The sequence below is a fragment of the Sphaerodactylus townsendi genome, linkage group LG03 (genome assembly GCF_021028975.2).
Source record: "Sphaerodactylus townsendi isolate TG3544 linkage group LG03, MPM_Stown_v2.3, whole genome shotgun sequence".
In the NCBI taxonomy this organism is placed as follows: domain Eukaryota; kingdom Metazoa; phylum Chordata; class Lepidosauria; order Squamata; family Sphaerodactylidae; genus Sphaerodactylus; species Sphaerodactylus townsendi.
In genome coordinates, this window is record NC_059427.1 from 128,039,073 (window position 1) to 128,063,009 (window position 23,937).

The 23,937-nt window shown below is 42.4% G+C and overlaps 1 protein-coding gene across 6 annotated transcripts in view; it reads left to right on the plus strand.

Moving 5' to 3' along the window:
- Positions 1-23,937, plus strand: part of BAIAP2 (BAR/IMD domain containing adaptor protein 2) — a 156,016-nt gene that overhangs the window by 75,132 nt on the left and 56,947 nt on the right. For all 6 annotated transcript variants that reach the window (XM_048488494.1, XM_048488492.1, XM_048488498.1 and 3 more), the window contains exons 4-6: positions 15,440-15,501; positions 16,025-16,096; positions 18,734-18,871. In XM_048488494.1, the coding sequence (XP_048344451.1) occupies positions 15,440-15,501; positions 16,025-16,096; positions 18,734-18,871 (272 nt within the window). The remainder of the gene's footprint in view (positions 1-15,439; positions 15,502-16,024; positions 16,097-18,733; positions 18,872-23,937) is intronic.

Here is a 23,937-nt window from a genome sequence, read left to right on the forward strand (position 1 = left end):
CGTCATAGCTGCTGTAAATAAATAGATGAATTTCTTTCCAATAGCTGTGCATTAGTAATATGTAACCTGTTGGTACCAGGAATCATACAGTAGTACCCCTGTTCTGACATTAAATCCTGATTTGCCTTGATTTTTGTTGCTATTTTGTTGTACAGGTAGGAGGAGTCCTGCTTAGCACAACAGGGAGGTCAGGTAGCACATGGGTGCGCTGTGAGTGCATGTGACCTCTTCCATAAACAAACACTCCTTTATCTTTGATTCGATTGCACAATGGCTGTGGCATTACTGTTTCCAAGTTCAGGATTCCTTGGTGAAGGAGTGATTTCACCAGCCTTTTCACTTTGAATTTTCCTAGCGCTTTGGGAAGGAATCTGTTTGCATGAAATCTTCTGTAGCTGCTGTCTGAAATTGCTCATGGCCTTTGAGTGATGGCAAATGTTGATACATGCAATTAGCTGAATGCAAAACATAAGAAGCTGTGGAAGCTGTGATGGCATTTGCCCCTGTGGATTCATGTCTTGTGTCTTGCCTAGAAACGAAATGGAGCCTTTTCGACACAGGTCATTAAAAATGATTCTGGGACTTTAATAAATCATTTCCTCTGTAGCTGTCCACACTCCATCCCCCCCCCCCCAAATTCGTCCCAGAAATGTTTTATTTTCTTTTTAATCCATCTTATTTGAAAACCCTTTTACGACCATTTTTTGGGCTGAGACTTTTCCAAGCTGGCTTCTCTTGCAGTGTGGTATTCTTTAAACATTTTAAATTTTCCACTGGAAAGCTGACCCTTTCTCAAGCCCCTGTGCCCTTGCTCAACTTCCCCCTCAGAGCTGGCCCCCCATTTTTTTGTGTCACTCGCCTCACTCCTTTCCCCTTGCCTCTTGGTTTTTATCATTTCATGCATTTTATAGTTTGGGTTGTTTTTCTCACTCCTCTACCCTTCATATTTTCTTTGACGTATGGGTAAGTTTACTGATGAGTAACACAAAGCTGTGATTCAACACATTGTCAAAGGCTTTCATGGCCGGACTCAACTGGTTCTGGTGGGTTTTCCGGGCTGTGTGGCCGTGGTCTGGTGGATTTTGTTCCTAACGTTTCGCCTGCATCTGTGGCTGGCATCTTCAGAGTTGTATCACAGAGAAAAGTCTGTTTCACACTGTGTGCAGAAAATGTGTTAAACAAAACTGGACATAATATTTTATTTAAGTACACTGAAATTCTGGACAATTCAGAAGGTTACTATGCACAGGGAGGCCATTGAAATTCACAAACACCAGGACAACTTCAATAAGAAAGAAGAGATGTTAAAAATTAGCAAAGCCTGGCTCCCAGTACTTAAAAAATGGACTGATAACCCCACCCGCAATACAATGCACTCAACCACACCTTTGCATAGCAAGTTCCACTCAAACACTTAATGATTGGTTCCCCACCTTGGGACCACACTAAACTTTCCCTTCTCACTTAGACACAGCGTGAAACAGACTTTTCTCTGTGATACACCTCTGAAGATGCCATTCACAGATGCAGGTGAAACGTTAGGAACAAAATCCACCAGATCACAGCCGCACAGCCCGGAAAACCCACCAGAACCAAATGATTCAACAAATCGTCAAGGCATCAAATCAATGGATCAGCAAAAAAAGAAGAAACATTTGGAGGAGATGAGTGCAGATAAACATTGTGGTAAAGGTGGGGGGGGGGGATTGCAAACATTCTGGAGATGTTAAATGATTTGTGTGGAAAAGGCCTAGATCAGGAGTGGCCAACCTATGGGGCTCCAGATGTTTATGGACTACAATTCCCAACAACTCCTGCCAGAATTGGGAGCTGATGGGAATTGTAGTCCATGAACATCTGGAGCGCCATAGGTTGACCACCACTGGCCTAGATTGATTTAGTGCCAGTTGTCAAGATAATTGGTGTTTTCACACAACTTAGTAGATGTGGCTTCTTAGGAAATAGTTCAACAGCAATAATTTGAGTCTTGTCATTCATTACATCCAAGCAGTAGTAATTTCACATTTAAGCCTAAACATTACACTCCTGTAAAGTGAGACTATTACATTGCATGATGTCAGTGTGGTATGAGTTGTTTCATTGATCCGCCTTCAGAATCTTGAAAATCTCCACTTTCACTGAAAACTGAATATACCTGTAGTCCTTTGTGGAGTGCAGATAACATGAAAATTCTTGCCCAAAGGCTCCCCAACCCGAAGCAGATCTTTTTTGGATCATGGGAAGCCTTTGGGCAAAATTCAAATTAAAGATGATATTTAAAACCATAAAATATTTCAGGAGAACCACAGTAGATCTCTGAGGAAGTGTATACACAAAATGAGCCTATGCCAGATATCTCATTAAGCTTCTGCTGTTAACTAACCTTGAGCTTCTGCTCATAACAATTTTGAAGTCTTTATTGACTATAAACCTGTGTTTGCAAGACTTTTATAAGCCTACTTTGTATAAAAGGTTGCTCCTGTGAATTTATCCCAGGTGGATTGTCTGTAATTGTGACTTCCTGTATAAACGTTGTAAACATATAGAAACAATCACCTTAGCTATTATTGTTACAGTATTTTTGATTGCTATTGGAGCAGTATCTTATGCTTAGTTCTTTCCAGTTGAGAAATTTAAATAAAAATAGGAATTCAAATCCCTCAGTATTGTAGTAAAAAAAAGAAAAAGGAATTGTATCATCTGGATTTAGTTACCTTGCCATACATGTGTTATCTGTAAATGATAAGAAAACAAACCTACAACACCTGCCTTGCTGAAGGTAACAGTGGGTTGAGTGTATACCTCGTATGCTGTGATTCCCATTTCAAAATGCTTCCAGTTCTCTCGTTGGAAGGGAGAAAGAAGAAATCCTAGTGCCTGCTTCCAGCCTAACGGATTGTTCATAATAATGAAACCAGTAAATTTTGATATTGAATTAAACTTCATAATAATATTGAGTCTTCAGTGATGTATCATTATCACACACCGTGCATGTCATAGTAACTGGGGGCAAAATTAACTGCTTGAAAGTCGTATCATGTAATTTAAACTATGAATATAGCCTTAAGTACTTCAGCTCAAGTGCTCAGCTCATCAGAATTGTTTCCCAAAAGTTCAATAGCATTCGACACTGAACTACCATTTTTAACTTCAGAGACCTTAACATTTGCACAGATTCAGTCTGTACTTTCAAGTGTTATATTTCTCATTTATATTTCAAATATAGCCCAGTTTCTTTTAATGCAGCGAAAGATGGTATAACCTGGAGCAAGTCAGAAGATTTGAGAGTTATATGTGTCAACATTATGCAGGAATGATGATTACTAGGAATGATTATGAAATCCTATCGGGGCAGATTTCACTATCTAATCTTGCCCCCCACCCCCCAATGTCCCAGTCTAGCACCTAGGCCCCTTCTCACATGCAGAATAATGCATTTTCAATCCACTTTCACAATTGTTTGCAAGTGGATTTTGCTATTCCGCACAGTAAAATCCAGCTGCAAAGTGGATTGAAAGTGCATTATTGTGCACGTGCGAAAGGGACCCCAGATTTGAGTCAGGAGCAATTAGAGACCAAGATTTTTGGGGTATAAGCTTCCAAGAGTCAAAGCTCCTTTTGTCAGATATCATCAGTGTGTTCGTGGTATCAGTAGCCAAGCAATAAGACCTCGTAAGCTGTGAGTGTAACCTCAGCTTGTGGGTTCTGTGGGGCAGTACTTGGAATGAGTTTGCAAAGAGCCAAATTTATACAAAACAGTTTACTTCTCTTTACAAATAACACTTTTAAAACATCAACATTTAACGTTACAATTCAAGGTCCTGTTCAGGTTGCATTTCAAGTCCTTCTATTTACAGTCTACTGATATTGCCAAGTCCAAATTCTTCTAATAACTTTGCAAGTTGGCTGGCTCCTGAAGACTCCAAGGGCTTGATGAACAGGTTGCAACATGATGAAGGTCTCCAGGAGAACTCTCACCCATTACAACCACAAAAGAAAACCTCTGGAAACAATAAACTCCAACATTTACAACATAGCAAAAACAACCAACTACCTTCCCAGTAGTTTCCCCAACAATATTGCAATTACCTTAACAAGGTGTTAAGGGCTTATAGAAATCAAGGTCCGAGTCTGGTACCCTTGTCTTCTGCAAAGAGCTCTTGCAGCCTTTCTGCTGCTCTGAGTCTCCACCCCCTTACTGGGTCAACCCATTCTGGGCCAACCCATTCTGGGCATGGGGGTTACATGAGCAGTACAAAAGAGGTTTATTTTCTTAATGATGCGGCTGGCCTCCACCTGCGAGACAGGGCTTTTTTACAGCCTATTGGCCGGTATGAGTAGGAGCAGCTCTTCCTGGCCAGCTGTCCGGGCCCTGCTTGGGGACAGCTTGGTGAAGTTCCATGGGGGGCCTGTGAGACCGAGCTGTTCCTTTGCCGGACTGGCCTTTGGAGGGACCAGCAGCTGATGATGCCCCCTTCCTAGGATCCTACACACTGGAGCCTGTCATAACATCTGAGGGGATCTGCCGTTCCTCCCTTGGGGGGAGGATTTGATATTAGGTTATCGGGTGTCATCCATGCTTCTATTTATGCTTTATTTTAAGTGTTAATGTTTAGATAGTCTCCGCTGCTTTTATAAGTTTTAGCCAATTTATGATGATTTTATGATTGTATTTATTATATGCTGTACACCGCCCAGAGCCCTTCGGGGACGGGGCGGTATAGAAGCTCAAAGTATAAATAAATAAATAAATAAATTTTTACTGCAAACACCAGGAAAAGTTTATTTAAAGTCATCCATGTTATCCTCCCAATAGTCCTGTGAGGTAAATGAGGCTGAGAGTGTATGACTGGCCCAAGGTCACCAAGTGAGCTTTCATGGCAGAAGTTGGGATTTGAACCTAGTCTCCCCAATACTAGTTCTGTACTCTTAATTACTACATCTTATTGGCTCTCCAGTTCTCGTGGTAGCAGAAATATTCCATACAGAAGCTTAAAATTCCCATTTTCCTTTGACTGTGGGTCAACCCCAGGGGAGGAACATTCTTCTCAGAGACCGATAATATTCACTGGGAGGTCATTAGATTTGTCGGGGGGGGGGGGGGGGCTGGTTTAAGAATGAACAAAATCTAATAGGGTCAAAACTGGAGGGTTTTTTTTTTGGTTGTCTAGTCACGTCTGACTTATGGTGACCCCTGCTGGAGTTTTTAACATAATGAAACATGCAGAGGTGGTTTGCCTCCACGTTACAATCCTAGTATTCTTTGGAGGTCTCCCATCCAAATAATTGCCAGGGTCAATCTTGCTTAGGTTCTGAGATCTGAGGAAATAGTCTGGGGCTATCTGGATCAGGGCATGGAGGAATCTGCTGTTCCTTAACTATAACCTAATACTGTACATTCTTCCACAGTTATTAGAAAGCATTTTAAGGGAGTAAATAACATCCAAAACAATGTTTTAGAACCTGGCTTTGAAAAGCATCTCATTCATTCCTCTAAAAGGAAACACATTACTTTCCTCAAAAGTTTGGTTGTTTTCCATTAAAAATAAATGAAATCAGCAAGGCGTGGTCCTGACTTCAGTTATGAGTATGAAAGTTGGCCACAGTGGCTATCCTTGAGTACAGTCTGGTACCTTGGTATTTGCTATGAATTTCAGTACTGCAGATGGGAGAGGGAAGGATTAGCATTGCTTACTTTTCACTTCCTGAAGTGGTCAAACTTGAGGCTAGCATGTATAGTTTGGTTTATTTTTGGATAAGACAACTGAAAAATGGCGCCTTTCGTGTATATCGTGTATATATTGGTTACAAATATACCCACTGAATATGAAGAGACTAGCACCCAGACTGGTAGTGGTGAGGCTATATCAATTTTATTGTTGGGTTTTATGTTGAAACCAACCCAAACCTGCAAGGAGAAGGGTGACCTATAAACAAACAAAAACATACATACATACATACATACATTCATACATACATACATACATACATACATACATACATACATACATACATACATACATACATACATACTGGTTGTGGTGGGTTTTCCAGGCTGCGTGGCCGTGGTCTGGTAGATCTTGTTCCTAACATTTCACCTGCATCTGTGAATGGCATCTTCAGAGGTGTATCACAGAAAAAAGTCTGTTTCACACTGTTTAGTGAGAAGGGAAAGTTTCGTGGGGTATATTGTCCATGTCTCATTGTGGGGAACCAATCAATAAGTGTTTGGGTGGAACTTGCTATGCAAAGGTGTGGTTCAGTGCACTGTATTGCAGGTGGGGTTATCAGTCCATTTTTTAAGTACTGGAAGCCAAGCTTTGCTAATTTTCAGAGTCTCTTCTTTCTTGTTGAAGTTGTCTTGGTGTTTGTGAATTTCAATTTTATAAGTTTTAGCCTTAGTTTTATAAGTTTTAGCCTTTAGGCCACCCTGTGCAGTCTGACATAGTAACCTTCTGAATTGTCCAGAATTTCAGTGTTCTCAAATAAAATGTTATGTCCAGTTTTGTTTAACACATGTTCTGCAACTGCAGATTTTTCTGGATGGTTAAGCCGACAGTGTCTTTCGTGCTCCTTAATGCGAGTCTGAATGCTGCATTTTGTGGTTCCTATGTAGACCTTTCCACAGCTGCAGGCTGTTAGGAACAAGATCTACCAGACAACAGCCACACAGCCCGGAAAACCCACCACAACCAGTTGCATCCGGCTGTGAAAACCTTCAACAAAACATACAGACGCACATGCACATGCACATGCACGCGCATGCATGCATACATACATACATACATATATAGCAGGACCAGCATTTTCTCTCCACCCCCATGTCAATTTGGGCATCCCTTGCAAGCATTCTTGTTCCAGCCAATTGCAATAGTCAGATCAAACTAAAGAAGCTTGACTTGTGCCCTAACAATAGAAATGCAGACTCTGAAATCCCTCACCAGAAGGCTCAAGGAAAGAACTCCCTCCTTTGAAGTCTATAGTGCAACTTTTAAATCTCTGTTAAGATCTTATCTTTCTTTCTCATTACAGTTTGCTGAAGTCTTTTACACTTCCTAGTTCTACATTGAGGAAAACTTGATTCAACATGCACATACACAGTTCAGCCTAATTATTTTGAGTATATTAGCAATAATAGTAACTAGAAAAACAGACCAGGGTTTTCCACTTCCTTTTGCTGATATATGCTGAAAACATTCATTTTATGGGCACTTTGACCAATCCTTTTACCAGACCAAAGTGAAAATCTTCAGGAAATGGCTCCAGATGACAGCTTCTTAAAAAGACCCCCCCCCCGAAACAAAAAACAAACTTTACATTTTTGTCTGGTGAGTCTTAGAAATTTCCAGTCGTTAACTGCAGATGCCCAAGTTGCTGCATAGCACTTAACTGAAACTGTGTTCAAGGGTTTCCAAAAACGTCCTGCAGTTTGTATTCTGATATAGTCAAATAGTAAGATTGATCGCTTGTTGCACTCAATGGCACAACTATGCATTCACATTTAGTTTTGCAATGAATTTTAATGATGCTTGTAAATGTTTATGCAATGTAGCTCCTGGAGAGAAGACTGGTGATGGGGAGAGAGCTTAATTTCTCACTGAAAATTGCTCCCTCCTCCAGTACTTTGGGCCCGCTGTGAAGCATGTGTGGATAAATATCAGTTCTCCCCAGAAAGAGTAAAAGCAGCTAGATGCATCTGATTTTTTTAAATGGAAAGCTTTCTTGAGAGAAAAGGGTTAAAATATCATCCTCCCTCCAGACTTCCTCTTTGAAATTGTGACCATTTTGCACAATAAAAATATGTCCTTAAAAACAACACATAATATTTAGTTCCATCCTTTCATTCTAGCTCCATGTATACCAAGTTGCAGTGGGCCTGGCTCAGTATTGGAGTTGCCAGCTCTGGACTGGGAGATACCTGGAGATTTTAGAGGTAGAGCCTGGAGAGCATGGGGTTTGGGGAGGACGAGACCTCAGCAGGGTCTCATACACTCCAGGGGACTTGATCTTGGTTAACTGAAGATCAATTGTAATAGTTTGAATCTCCAGGTCGGCAACCATTGTCAGCAGAGGCGGAGCTACAATGGGGACATCTGGGACTGCTCGTCCCGGGTGTTACCATTGCAGTCACGTGTTGGGGGCAGGGTGGGTGTGTTGCCGTTTTGGGGACGAAGTGGGCATGTAGGCAGTTCATGTTCCAGGTGCAGTTTCCTCTCCCTTTGTCACTGATGGTCAGCACAGTTCAGGGATCTGCAACCTGTGGCTCTCCAGATCTGCAACCTGCGGCTCTCCCCAATTGCCCATTCTGGCAGGGCTGATGGGATTTGTAGTCCATGAACATCTGGAGAGCCGCAGGTTGAAGACCCATGGCATAGTTGGTATTCTTCTCCCCCGTCCCATCTTGGTAGCCTGACTTGGGGATGCTTATTCTGGGTTGTAAATATTTAATCTTGAAAAGAAGCAAGAAACATTGGTCCTGATAGGTTTAAAACTTTTAGAATAGAGTGGATTTGGACTAGACAAGAACTTTCCTGACTACTGACCCTTTTTCGAGATTACCCTGAAACACTTTGAAGCAGGAATACATTGTCTCTTTGCTAGTTCTTTTTAAAAGGCCAATAATCATAATGCTCTAATTAGTACTGACAGCAACAAGAGCTGTTCTCCATAGTAATTCCAAGTTTTTGCATAGGCTACTGCTCTGGAGAAAAACAAATTGGAGCCCTTCTAGCCTTTTAGATAGTGTAGGAGTTAATTTGAATTCAAATCCAAACTAAGCCATTGATTTCATGCCTTTGGGTTAAGTTGCTACATCTCATTCTGTGTCCAGCTATGGAATAATTATCTGTTGTAACTGGGTTGTAGAAAGAAGAATCTGAATAATGGTTCCAAAACATGACTTCAGAAAAATATGGCTTTCTTGTAAAGAAGAAGAAGAAGAGTTTGGATTTATGTCCCCCCTTTCTCTCCTGGAAGACTCAAAGGGATTTACAATCTCCTTTCCTTTCCCCCCTCACAACAATCACCCTGTGAGATAGGTGAGGCTGAGAGAGCTCAGAAGGACTGTGACTAGCCCCAGGTCACCCAGCTGGCATGTATTGGAGTTAACAAGCTAATCTGGTTCACCAGATAAACCTCCTCAGCTCAAGTGACAAAGCGGGGAGTCAAACCCAGTTCTCCAGATTAGAGTGCATCTGCTCTTAGCCACTACACCATGCTGGCTGTCTAGTCTGCGTGGTTTAAGTGGTGTTAAATATTTCTAGGCAAATATTCTGCCTGTGCTGTGAGAACTGCTTTCCATGAAGGCAGAGTGGTGCTGTGTTTTGAACAGGAAAGGAATTATACACTGACCCATGCTCTGTGGAAGAAATCCCAGCTGAATTTGAAATATTACATCACTTGTCTTCTTACAACAAGAATTAGGCGCGTCCCATTATTTAGCTTTTGCAGCTCAACCAGAGAGCAATTTCCTGTAGGTTTTGTAGTTTCAGCCCATTGGTCAGACTTTCCATTTCATGCACAAAACCAAGTACTGTGGAAACTGGGTAATTGCAGATGACTGGCAGAGTTCAGGATGGCTTTGATTTTATTCAAGGCCGTACTGAACAGCTGGAAGACTTGTAACTCATCAGTACCAAGAAACCCCTTCAGTTTTCAGTATACGATGCCTCATCACTGAATTCAAGAAACAGTCCAGGAATTACGGGCACTGCAGGACACGAAAGTTATTGCGGTGATGAGCTCCTCGTTCAAAAGGACAGCTTGGTGAGCTTTCTGGGCAACTTCAATAGTAGGAAGAATCCAGATTTGCAAATGTAGGGACATAGTGCTGTGTGGATTCTGAATGAAGGGATATGATGAGAGTTTGTGCTATCTTGCAGATTGGTGGGAGATGTACACGTGAAACTGCCTTTGAGTTGCAGAACATTGGTTGCTTTACTGAAGCAAGAAATACCAGTTGATAGTTTCTTGTTGCTTGAAATCCTTCTAGCTGAACATCCTAGTGTACAGGTGTCAAACTCGTGGTCCTCCAGATGTTATGGACTACAGTTCCCATCATCCCCTGCCAGCATGGGAACTGTAGTTCATAACATCTGGAGGGCGCAAGTTTGACACCTAAGTTTGAATACAGAGCTTATGTGTACCTCTGAGTACATAATAGATCTTCCTTTGTATGGGGTTATTATGCCATATGTGCTCTAACAAGGAGAGGAATATCACACACTGCTGCTGATTCCATTGATGACTGAATCTAAGTGCCGGAAATCTTCAGGGGGGTAAGCACACATTTTTGCGATATGCTTTACATATAAAATGTCCTGCATTAAGGAAATGGTTTTTTCCTAAAGGAAACCTGATAATCAGAAGAGTGGGCAAGCTAAATTGATTACCTAGTATTGTCTTCAGTATCTGGGCACTGCAATGAAATGTGAAGATAATAGCAGCATTGTCCCTGTGACTGGCTTCCTAGTCATGAGAAGCTGCTAAGTAAAATGGATGGTGATGATGATATAGGGATCTGCAGATGTGCATTTTGGAAGTAAGAGACAGAACCATTTGCACTAGGTCCGTGGTGGCAAACCTATGGCACTCCAAATGTTCATGGACTACAGTTCCCATCAACCCCTGCCAGCATGGCCATTGGCCATGCTGGCACGGGCTGGTGGGAATTGCAGTCCATGAACATCTGGAGTGCCATAGGTTCTCCACCACGGCACTAGGTGTTCCACAGAACCTTGATGTCCCAGGAGTGGGAATGAATGTATCTGTCTGGCACATTGTCATCCCACCCTTTCTCCAAGGAGTTCAAGGCAACATGTATTGTTCTCCCTTCCCCATTTAATATTCCTGCTGTTTCTGTGAGATGGTTCTATTGACAGGGTGACTAGCCTGAAGTCATTCAGAAAGCTTCATTACAAAGTTAAGGCTTGAACGTGGGTCTCCCCAGTCCCAGGCCCCTTCCACACAGGCAATAAACACAGGTATAGGACGCTAAATAACCCGTTTTTTTGTGGGGGGAGCTTCACACAGATCCCGCCCCCAATACGAGTCTGTCCCGTGTTATTTCCCCAACCCATTTTTAAAAAATCACTAAAGAAGTGATCCTTTTCAAAAAAATTCCAGATTGCAGCCACTCACAAGTGAACAGGCAGGCAGGAAGCGCTTGATTTGCCTCCCTTTCCTTTTTTAAAATTTCGCACCTTGCATCTGCTAGCTATGCAGGTGCAGATGGCCATATCATGAGACATCAGCATGGCTGTGGGGGTTCATTTGTGCATGCCTTCATAGCTATGCATGTTTGGGAAGTAATTTTTTTAAAAATAAATGTGTCTCCATGGGCTTTTTCGCACACACGGTTTGTTCTTGAATTAAGGCAATCCGTATCGACATCCTGACCTTTTTGTTGCTGTTTCGTCTCTCGAGATCATTCACACATCACCAGGTTGTTGTGGATGTTCTTGTTGCTTCAGAAACCCTTTGGTTTTGCATTGCCCTGGAATGCAGTACAAACGAGAGTTCCGATTGGCTGTTGTGCCGTCAGAGGGCGTGTTCCGTGTGACGCTTGGCCCCCGTCATCACGAGCTAACGAGTCAGCTTGATTTCACTATCTCAGTGTACCACTGCATTGAGAACTCGCTATCTTGAGATATCGGGGCGGTGTTGGAAACAATGCACTGCATGAGTGACCGTGAGGAGGGGCGGGAGGACAGTGAGATAGAAACGAAACAGTGAAATGTGCGCAGGCAACTGGCAAGCTCTACCGCATCCTGATTGGTTGGAGGAAATCGCATCACACAGTGGGCGTGGTCCCTCGCAGTCACTTGTTCCAGTTGCGTTTTGCACCTAGGCACCAGATTGTGGGGGGAATCCGTTTTATCCAAGAAAGTTGCACAATTATCGAGCAACAGGAAAAATGTGAGACAAAGGCTGAAATGAGCGACAGATTAGGGGTCGGGCCACATTACAGCTCAAGTGTATGTGAAAAAAAGGCAGAAACCGTGACGACCTCATATATTAAATCAAGAACAAACCGTGTGTGCGAAAAAGCCCCATGTGAAGGCGCAACAACAATCTGGATTGTTTCCGTGGGCCCCAATCACTTCTTGCCCAGATGCATGTGAACACGAAAACAGGAAAATGGGTTTCTTTATCCCAACTGCAATCCATGATACATTTGCTGTGCGAAAGGCGCCTTACTCTTACCATGCTGCCCATTTAGGTCTGTGGCTTCCATTAGCAGAAAGTGTTGCTATTTCTGCTTGCTGGCTGCAAGGGATAAGTTGGTCTAAAGACAGCTGGAAAAGAGGAAAATCCAACATTCATTCATTCATTCATTCATTCATTCATTCATTCATTCATTCATTCATGCCCTGCCCTCCCCAACAGGGCTTATGGCGGCAACAACACAGAATCCAAGTACAATAATAAATAACCAACAGTACAGCAAGACCAAACGTAGTTGGCGAAAAATCATGAGACTCAACATGTACTGACTCAGTCAAGGAAGCTACGAGCCACAGTCATGCCTCAGTTTGCAAGACATGAGCAAAACTGTTAACGAAAGGACATTTTGGAGGACACTGATTCATAGAACTGCCATGACTCAGAAGAACATTGGCAACACTTAACACACACACACAATAGCACTATTACAATAGAACGAACAGGCAGTTGTTAAAGATGACGCTGTCTTCTACCAATACTCTCAGTTACCTTCAGCGTATCAAAAGATAATCACTCATTAATTAGCCCTAGTTAAACTCTGACAAGTACGCAGATGCTTTCATGCAAAAGAATTGAAATATTTATTCATGTATAGGATAATAACATTTGCTTATATGTAATGCACACATATCAAGCTACCTTATTCAAGGTGAATATGCAAGGGATTTGGTACAGACATCCTTGTTTCTGGCTTATGAGACACTTGAAGCTGTTATTGCTGCTGGCTTTTTTTTCTTTTCTGCAGAATTTCTGGTTTATATGAGGTCTTCTGCACAGATGATTAACAAGTTGGGTTGAAAGAAAAATGTGCTCTTTATGTAGATTCTCAGTCACTTCTACAACATTTCTCCTAACATAGAAAGCCAGTCTCTCCTTCCTGTATTTTATGTGATTAGGGAAGGGAACAATGACTGGTCAACAATCTCACAAATTTGGGGGTAGGTGAAATCCAAACGGTGGACTTGCCATCTGGCATGCTTAGCTGTGGTCCTCACTAGATGTAGGGAACTGGAAATAGTGCCCATCCGTTACAGAACAGTTTTCAGAATCTGCTGGAGTAAAGAAATGGGAAGGTCTTTGTATCTGTTGGTGTGCTTTCAGTGTAAAAACAGAATAACCTAGTTTTTGTAGCATGTGTTATGGCCAATTCTTTCTGCATTTCACAGATGGTTCAAGAGAAGTCTTCTTAAAGGGGTTTTTAAATAACAAATATATCAGGCCATCCCCCACAGTCTAATACATTCAGCTTCACTGCATTGTCACAGTGCTCAGGCATTAATTCTGTAGTGACCTATCTCTTACAGGATCACCTGGGCCTCCTCTACCAATTGGTGACCACGTCTGACCCAGATTACCTTTATTAGCTCTGACAAGAGCACAGTCAGAGCTGGAATGGCTTCAGCCTCTCAGGCTAGAATAGTTCCACAACTTAAATTGCATCATGTACTGCCAGCAAACCACAATAACGTGCATCTTAGTGGGAAAGTGCTTATATCCATAATAAAAATGTAATATGGTGCCTTTCGAAGTAAAAAAAAAAAGTCAAGTCCCCGTGCATCAACTGTAATAAAAAGATATTAGTGTTTTTAAAGAAATAAACCTCTAACAGTTTTCTGTCTAGAGATCTTCCAGCTATTTGTTCAGTTCTCTTGTTTTTCTACCTCTTGCTATTTTTGGTTGCTCACAAACACTGTTCTTTGTGTATGTGTGTGTATATATCTATGCCTCTCTCTCTCTCTCTCTCTCTCTCTCTCTCTCTCTCTCTCTCTGTGCGTGCGTGCGTGCGTGCGTGCGTGCGTGCGTGCGTGCGTGCGTGCGTGCGTGGGAAATGGAGCTGCAAGAAGGATACTGCCTTAAACACCCCAAGTGTTACTGATTTCACACTTGAAAATAATTTTCCCCCAAATTTGGTACTCCATGGTAGAAAAACTGGAAATTAACTGCCCCATCTGTTTCCAGTTTTCTTAATGCACAGACTCTGGTTTCTCTCAGCTTCCGCTGTCTCAGACTTATAAATAAGTGTATATCCTTTGATTGGATCCAACCAACAACTAGCTTTTAAATTTTCAAAGGGAGAACATCCATTTCCTCCAACCCCCAATAGGTGTTCTTAATGTAGACTGAGTCCTTTTTAGCACTAGGTGGGGTTTACGCCAGTTGAGAACACAAAACTCTTCCACTCCATTTTAAAACTATGTCACTATTATTAGTGTACTTGAATTTTATCATGCCAACAGTCTTCTGCTTCCTTTTCCCTTCCCATTCTTTTCCTTTTTGTGTGTGTAAAGTGCTGTCAAGTCACAGCCGACTTACACCAACCTGGTAGGGTTTTCCAGGCAAGAGACTAACAAATGTGGTTTGCCATTGCCTGCCTCCACATAAGCAATGCAGTTCTTTATGGGTCTCCCATCCAAGTACTAACCAGCACCAATGCTGCTTAGCTTCTGAGATCTGATGAGATCAATCATGCTGGGACCACTCAGTCAGTGAAATAAGCACATCACAGGAGAAAATGCTACTTAAACATGGCCACACAGCCCGGAAACCACAGAACACTGCAGTGATTCCAGCTGTGAAAGTCTTCAACAATACACCTCACAAGAAGTTAAGAATTGTCCTCATATCTATTTTGGAAAAATGGCAATCATCTCAGGCAGAGCCGTACCAGGGGAAAATGGTGCCCAGGGGCAACACCTGCTCCGGGCGCGCCCCCCCGACTCACCTTAGCTGGCAGCTGCTCCAGCAGTGGTGGTCCCAGGGCTGGTCCCGGTCTTGCGTGCTGGTGCAACCCCCCGGCTGGAGAGAGTCCTCCCAGATGTGGACGCAGGCATGAACCCCTGGCGGGGGAGAGGCCTCCCGGCCTCACATGCCAGTGCAAACCCCCAGCAGAGGTTTAAGTCCTATCTTTAAGTCCCATCAAGACATGAATTGAAGGGATCAAGGACTGGTTTGTGTCTCCCATGGCAACAGTTCATGCCTTCTTATATTCAAGAGAGTATGAAGCCACCAGATGTGCAGCTTGAGTAGGCAGTGTTATTCTTAAATAAGTCACTGAATAAGCACTTATTCGTTAGGATTCATTAAAATTGAATTGTTTGTCCTAGTCCGAGGATGAAGAACGATAGCTCTATGGGTGGGGATGAAAGTGGGCTGGGGCAAAACTGTCTCTAAAATTTCTTCTTCCTCTTCTTCTGTCTTGTTTCCCCCCCTCTAGGTGATGTTCTTTTCCAGATGGCTGAAGTCCACAGGCAGATTCAGAATCAGTTAGAAGAGATGGTAAGCATTTCACTTCCTGTTGACATATCCCTTTGCAGAGACTGGCCCCAATTTATACATCTGTTATAATAGTAACCAAGTCCTCAAATAAGGCTGTGGCTTAAACTACAAGCCTACACAATCATAAATCAAATATTGGCCTTAGGAATGTCATAGAAATAGCTATCTAAAGAATTATAACAAAAATATCTAAATATTCCTGTCCATTTAACCATACTCTGTGAGGACTGAGAGAACCACCCCATCATTTATCCAGGTAAAGATACCCACCTTTGCCTAATAATGGTTCTTTGTTTTATTCCACTTGTCTTCCCTGAGGTGACTTGGCTGCTTCCTAGTGCTTTTATCTTCCTTCTTTTTTTTTTTGCACATCCTGTTTTGTGGTCAATTACAACTGGGTGAGGCTGTGCAGAATAAACTAAGGTTCCTCGGGCATCCTCTTACACACGAGCACAAGAGGGTGGCAAATCTAATGCATCTAGAAGTTAATATCATGACCTTTTCTGTCCTGTATGGTCCTTAGCTGAAGTCCTTCCACAACGAATTATTAACGCAGCTGGAGCAGAAAGTAGAATTGGACTCAAGGTACCTAAGTGTAAGTAAGGCAAAACTTGTCACCTCTTGACTTTGACTGATTTATGTATTTCATTGGGGGGTGTACAACTAGTAATGTTCTGCTTCTTCTACTCTTAGCAAGGACAGGCAGAAAGTTAATTGTGGTCTTCTGGTGAATCATCACATGTCTGTTGGCTGCTGGGATTTTTTTGCAAAGAATGCTGGATTAAGTAGGCCTTGATGTGATCCTGCAAGCCATGTCTTATCAGTTAAGGTGCAACTAATCTATACTAACTGCCACGAATATGTGTTCTTGCTTAAGAACTTAAGAGACCACAAAGAAGAAGAAGAAGAAGAGTTTGGATTTATATCCCCCCTTTCTCTCCTGCAGGAGACTCAAAGGGGCTTACAATCTCCTTGCCCTTCCCCCCTCACAACAAACACCCTGTGAGGTGGGTGGGGCTGAGAGAGCTCAGAAGAACTGTGACTAGCCCAAGGTCACCCAGCTGGCATGTGTGGGAGTGCACAAGCTAACCTGGTTCACCAGATAAGCCTCCACAGCTCAGGCGGCAGAGCTGGGAATCAAACCCTGTTCCTCCAGATCAGAGTGCACCTGCTCTTAGCCACTACGCCACTGCTGCTCCTAAGACACACTTAGGTTCACCAGTAGGCCTGGAGAAAATGGTTCTGCCCCTTTTAATAGTTGCTTAGTGTGTAGAAATGTCTAGCTGAAGTTTTTCAGGGCATGGTTGTAAATAATATCACATGGTAAATAGTATCCTATTAAGCCTCTGTTAATGTGGCAGTACGTTTTTCTCTAGGCAGTTGACAACCCTATGCACTTTTGTTCAGTAAATTTAAAACACAATATAGTGGCGTGGGGATGCTAATGAAACAAAAAAAAGATTGCATAGGCTTGATGTCAGCTTGTTTCTGTTGTAACGTTTATACTATAGCTTTAAAGGGTTACACTATAGCAGTGGTGGCAAACCTTTGGCACTCCAGATGTTATGGATTACAATTCCCATCAGCCCCTACCAGCATGACCAATTACCCCACATGTCCCTACAAGGCCTCCGCGTTCAGCAGAGGACAATTTACTGACAGTCCCTGGCCCCTCCATGATGCTGCTGGCCTCCACTCGGGCCAGGACCTTTACAGCCCTGGCCCCTGCCTGGTGGAACACTCTTCCTCTAGCTGTTCGGGCCCTGCGGGATCTTGGTGATTTCCGCAGGGCCTGCAAGACAGAGTTGTTCCGCCGGGCTTTTGGAGTGTCCAGCCGCTGAAAGTGCCCCCCTCTTCCATTTTTATGGAATTAGGGTCCATTACCATCTGTTGGACCCACCCTTTCTTTTCTCCTCTCGGGAGGGTTTAAGAGGGATATTGCAGGCATTGTTATGTTATGTATTAATTGCTGCATTTTAATTTATATTATTTAGAGATTAACTTATATTTGATTTTATGTTTATCTGTATTTGAATGTTATGTTGTTCACTGCCCAGAGCCACCATGGCACTATAGTTTTATACCCTCAATACAGAGTAATAGTGGATAAGGTGGTTGCAGGAGGATAGTATAGTTTCTTTTAAAATCCTGACATCTTCCCATTGACCCTGGACCATTGTCCACCCCCCACCGCTCCAAAAAAATCTGGCCACATTTGAAATTACTATAAAATATTGTATGTAATAGATTGTTCCAGGTATTTACTGTATCTGGGCTTTAAAGGGACAGTGCAGACAGCTCCTGGATTCAAAATGAATGCTTTTGTTCTGTGGCCTGATAAAATACGTGTTTGTTTAAAATTTACTATGTTCCCTATTTCCTTTTTATCACTGTGTGGGAAGTTAGGATAACAATATCTTTTTGGTGGAAAATAATATAAGCAGATAACATTTAAAAACAGCACCATTTAGCTCAATTGTTTCTTTTGGGGAGAAAAACAGTTTCCTTTCCAAAGCTGAATTTCTCTAGTCCCATGATGCAGAATGGTAAGCTGCATTTCTATAGTCAAAGCTCTGCTCACGATCTGAGTTCAATCTTGATGAAAGCTGGTTACAAGTAGCCGGCTCAAGTTTGGCTCAGCCTTCCATGCTTTTGAGGTCAATAAAATGAATACCCAGCTTGCTGGGGTTAAAGTGTAGAGGACTGGGGAAGGCAGTGGCAAACCACTCCATAAACATAGTCTGCCTAGTAAATGTCAAGATGTGATGTCACTCTGTGGGTCAGTAATGACCTGGTTTTTGTACCTTAACCTTTAGTGGGGTGCTAGTAATGTTTTTTTCTTTTACTAACATCTCTCATATTACACTTGATAAACCCATGCCTGGAGAAGAGAGGGAGAAACAGTTTGCAAAGCCAAACACGACCCTTATGGGCATGGAACACCATGTTAAGTTTAGAATGTAACTTTACGTCCTACTAATAAAGTTCCTAAGGTTAGCATACCTATTCTGTAGGGTACTAGGAATGTGTGTTCTCCACTTTTCCCAGATGAAGTCAGCTTTGGCCTCTAAGCATCCGAAACATGCTTTCAGCAATGAGTACTGAGGCAGGACCTTTTGGTTGTAAGGAAGATATAAACAGTGCTCATTAAGAGAAGAGGTGGTTTGTGCCGATTTCTTCAGCCTTTCTTTGTTTCAGCTATTCAGCAGTGCCATGTTTCCTCCATATTTAGGCTGCGCTGAAGAAATACCAGACTGAGCAAAGGAATAAAGGGGATTCACTAGAGAAGTGCCAGGGTGAACTAAAGAAACTTCGGAAGAAGAGCCAAGGGAGCAAGAACCCCCAGAAATACTCCGACAAGGAGTTACAGGTAGGGTCTGTTTGCCTGCAAGGCATTTGATTGAAGTGTCAACTTTTGTTATCCTTGCTGGGACTGATTGCAAAGGGACCTGAATGTTATCCTTGTAATCATGTATGGTTATGCACGTGTTACGTTCCAGAGGCGTAGCTCCAAGGGGGAAGGATGTGGGGGACGTACTGGGCACGTGCCCCTATGGGGGCGTGGCGAGGACATTCCGGGGTTGTGGCGGGGGCGTTCCAGGGTGAGACGGGGCAGAGGATGCACCAGTGCACCGGGCACTTTCCCCCCTTGCTACTCTTCTGGTTAAGCTGCAGAACTAAGTTGGACTCCCCCCTGTAGCTCAGCCAGCTGCAGGTCATATTGTAGATACCACTTTGAGTAACTGCTCTGCATTTTCCATTGTGGAAAAATAAAGCAACATTTTGACAGAGAACTCTAGGGTTGCTGGAATATAAATCTATGCTCCAGTGCAGACTTACCTGGATGTAAGTCCCATTGAATGATTCGATATTTGCTCTCACGTAAACTTTCACAGAATTGGACTGGAGATTTGGAAGCCTGAAATTAGTAAAATCTTTTCCTTGTGGCACCTTAAGTTGCCTAGATATATTTTCACTTCAGACTGTAGTAAAGCAGTGTTCTAGTTGTTCAGGCACATAACAAAAACTGTAAAGTCAAAGAGTTTGGAAACTCTTGAATGGTCTGCAGTGCTGTTGAATTGCAGCGAATTGCAAAATCAGTGTCCCCCACTTTTCCACTGTTACTAATTTTGAATTGTTGTACTACATACACACATCAACCAAATCTCATTCTGCTAACAATATTCCCCAGGCCTCTTAATTTTCAATTCAGCTTCTTTTTCCACACCCACTTCAACAAATAGGAAGTGTCTATTAGCATACGCCAGAGGGGTTTTTCCTTTGAAGAAGATAAATAACTTATTTCGACAGTGACTTCTAATTTCAAGCACACTTGAAAGCCTCATGCTGTTTTCCAATCAGATTTTGATTGTGTCCCCTAGAGACTGAGGCGTGAGAGTCCCAAGACAGATACAATATTTGTTGTCTCACATGAACAGCCAAGTGTAGTCACATAAATCTCAGGGAAAGGAACCAACGTTCTTCAAAACAAAAGCTATACGTTGTTGTGAAGAAACAAGAAACTGTCAGAAAGGATGACTGGGAAGGGAAGCAAATATATTCTAATGCCATGCAATAAATTGTAGTTTCAGCCTGGAGCTGAACACATGTATGGAGAAAGGTGGCACTTTTTGGGTTGATGGGTATAGTTGCTTGGATATATCCACACCCCCAATCCCCAGGCCATTGGCTTCTCAACTGATACTCACCATTTGCAGATCTGCAAGTCTTACAGTCCAATCCAGAACCCCTGGCAGCGGGATGCAGCATCATTGTGGTGCTGCACTGCTGCCTCCAGGAGGGCTTCTTGGTGGCTCAGGAAGTAAAAAATAATTAAAAAGAGCCTCCTCTCTGCTGAAATGCCCTCTGGGTTCTATGGGCTTACACCCCCCAAGCCCCTGGAGCCAGTGTTCCAGCAGGCAAAGGCAGGGTGGAAGCTGACTAATGTTGGCTCCACCCCTGGCCATATCTCCAGAACACTCCCACTATGCCAGCGGGGGCGCAGGAGAGCTGATGTCGCACTCTGTGTCACATCTGCCTGCCGTGGAGGGCTGCAGTGGCCATTCTCCAGCAGAGTAAGTGCCTCGGGGAGGGCAAATCTACTGGTACAGCCCCGCACCACCTCCATAGTCGAATTTGCTCCTCTTCCTTTCCAGATTGGGCTGTTAATAAGATATTAATTGTAGCCTAGAATGCTGTGTCATGGTTGCTTGCTATTGTTCCCTTGCCGAGGAGAGAAATGCTGCAGTCACTGTCATATATGAGAGTCATTGGTAGAATTAGGATAATGAAATATATAGGCCTCCTCTGCCATTGCAGTTACAACTTCCCAGAATTTTTTTTTAATTCTTGGGCCTTTCACCTATTCTTTCCTGTTCTTCCATGCTGGACTAGAAACTGTTGTATGTCTTTCTTTGTATGTACACTTTTTTGCTTCACTAATGCAACCTGTATAAATTCAAGTTACCCTGTTGTTCATTTCTTCACCTGCAATATATTTTGAGTAAGAAACAAGTCAGTAGACCAAACTGAACTTGTAACATGCCTGCACAATGCTTGTAACATTTATGGACAGGTAAGTTTACTTGTGGTCACTGAGTGTAAGTGTTTCCTGTATGGATTGCTGAGAAATGATTCTGATCCATCAGATCAGACTTTAAACCAACATAATTGGAGAACAAGACTGTACTTCGCTAAATTAAGCTTGGAGGACAACTTGTGTCTGTTCCACTAAATGCAGGTGCAGGTGTAGGGAAATAATTGCCAGGTGATTAGCATGAAGGTTATTCTGGTGAAAGCTGTATGCTTTAATTGCATGAAAAAGCAATGAGTTGCTAGTTCCTAATTGGCTGTGTGATTTGTAAAGAGTCACTAAAGGGAAATAGGCCTGTTTATCAGCAATTACTTCTTATACTTCTTAGAGCTTTCTGTTGCAGTATTCAAACTTAAAATAAGAATTTTAGGTGTTTTTTTAAAAAAATGCATGTAACTTTATGACCTAGTAACCTTCAAAGTTTGTTCTGAAAGGCTCCCAGTAGAAAGGAAGTTGTATTTCAAAAAAAAAAAAAAAATTAAGTATCTTTGACATGTACTCATTGGTCTGTACAAACCTTTTTGTGTAACACAGCTTACCTGAACGACTTTTTATGAAACTTGGCATGTACCTTAGCCTTTAAACTCCATCTGAACGCTTCCTACTTCAATGCCTACAGAAAGGTTATCACAAAAAGAATTTGTACAAATTACAAGTTTTTCAGAACCGCTGCAGAAGACTCAAGACTTGGAAAGAATCCAGACATTCCATCTATCTTGCAGTATTGGCATTTCTACAATGGCTGTATGATATCTGTACAGCATTGGCACTACTTTATATTATGGCATGCTTCCCAGAAAGTTTCCATGCATTGATTTTTATCATGTTCTCTCTCTCTCTGCTTTTGTATGAATTCAAATAATGTAATTAAAAATTCTTCTAATAGTCTTTGAGGGGTCAATGAATCCTAGCTTCTAGCAGAGCAGTAAATCTCTCTTGTGCTCATCTTGGACTTGCTGCCTATCTGCATTTGAGTGAGCAAGGATTCAGCATCCGTTGCCTTTGAGGGTCTGTTTTCAGACTCCAGCTGAAGCCCTGAGAGCTTATTCAGATGAGAGCATTTCCTTCACAGAAGAATTACTATTTGATAATGCATATGAAATAATAATAATGCAGTATTCATATACACTTTGCCATTTGTCAAATGTTTTTCCCCCACAGGTATGTGTTTTCCAAATGAAAAAATTAGATCAGGTTAATGGAATTGTTCATTGCCAAGTCACCACTGAATTAATGCCTTAAATTATGAGATGGACAGACTTGTATAACGGTTCATTTCTTCCATTTTGTAACTTTTAGCACAAGAATTGGTTGGAAAAAGGTTTGGACACTTGAGACAAAAATCCACAAAGCGGACATTTACAGAACAGTCCTAGACAGAGTTGTTCCAGTCTATGCTCATTGAAATGAATGGGCTGAGACTGGAATAACTCTGTTTAGGATGTCTTTAGTTCTTTTTCATAGGTGTACAACATATGCTTCCTTCACATTTTTATTTTTTTATTTTATTCAGTTTACTATCCCACCCTTTCCTGGCACAGGCCAAGCTCAGGGCAGCAATCTTTTCTTGCAGTACAATCCTGGGTGTGTGTGTGTCAGAGGTGTAGCTCCCCCCCCTCCCCACACACTTACCTTAGTGAAACAGTGCAGGCTGGAGAAGCGGCCTGTCCCTTCAGGCTGAAAATGGCCTGGTGGGAACTACACTTCCCATGAGACCTTGAGGCTCCCTTGCTTGGATGATAAACTGGCTCTGGAGCTGAGCAGAAGACATTTCTGGGGGTTGCAGAGGGTGGGCTAGTTAAGGCTTTGTATGATTTAAATTTGAAAAAAAGTGGAAGCTTTCAGTTCTGTGTTTTCTAGCTATTGTATGGGAGTATTGCAGATATAATTCCTATTAGTTTCATTCCAATGGAAAGTAATTGCATGGTAAACTGCCAGGCCCATTTTCCACTTATATCTGTGTGTGCAGTCTAATATTTCCTGAGCCAGCATTAGACTAGACTATTATTACAGTAACTGCACAGAAAGAGATGTTTGGATGTACTGTGTCCCTTGGTGTTGCCACAGGAACATTGTGATGTGCAAAATGGCAAGTCCTAAAATTCTCCATGCTTTAAAGCTCCACTGAACCCAGAAGTTGAAGGCTATAGAATTTCTCAGTCCGCCTTCATTTGTGTCATGGCCCCAGGGCTCAGTGTGAAGGGTTATTGAGGGACTCCAAGGTTTTTTGAGGTATACTGGAGGAAAGTGGGAGGCATATTTGTTTGCACAGAGAATCTACTTTCCCTTCCACAAAAACATCTTGATTGTCAAGGTTAAGATTTTAAGCTTTGCAGCCTGTGTATTGATGGTTGGGATTTCTCTCCAGGTTGGAGGAGATCCTGAATGGTATCAAGCAGTGAGATAGTAAGAAGGAATGGTGTCCCTTGCCTTATTCCTACGTGTCTTAGATTAGGTCACAAGTCTTTACGGTTGATGGGCATAGCTTTGAGATAAGCTTGAGGAAATATTAAGAAATGGCAAGACCATAGCTGTGATGGTTGCAAGCATGACCCAAGCATCGTTTCTCTCAGTTTGATACAAAATAGTCTATAAAAACCCATATGTCTAGTCTGGCCCTGAGTCAGTCACTTGGGCTATTAAGATCAGCACTGTCTACTCTTGACCCTGGCTGCCCAGGGCTCAGGCAGGGGTCTTACATCAACTGCTACATGATCTTTTAAACTGGCGATGCAGGAGACTCGACCTGGGACCTTCCACAAGCAAAGCAAATGCTCTACCATTGAGCCACCTAAGTGAGCAAACATTTTTTGTGTGTGGTGTTGTCTAGAAGTTCAAATACC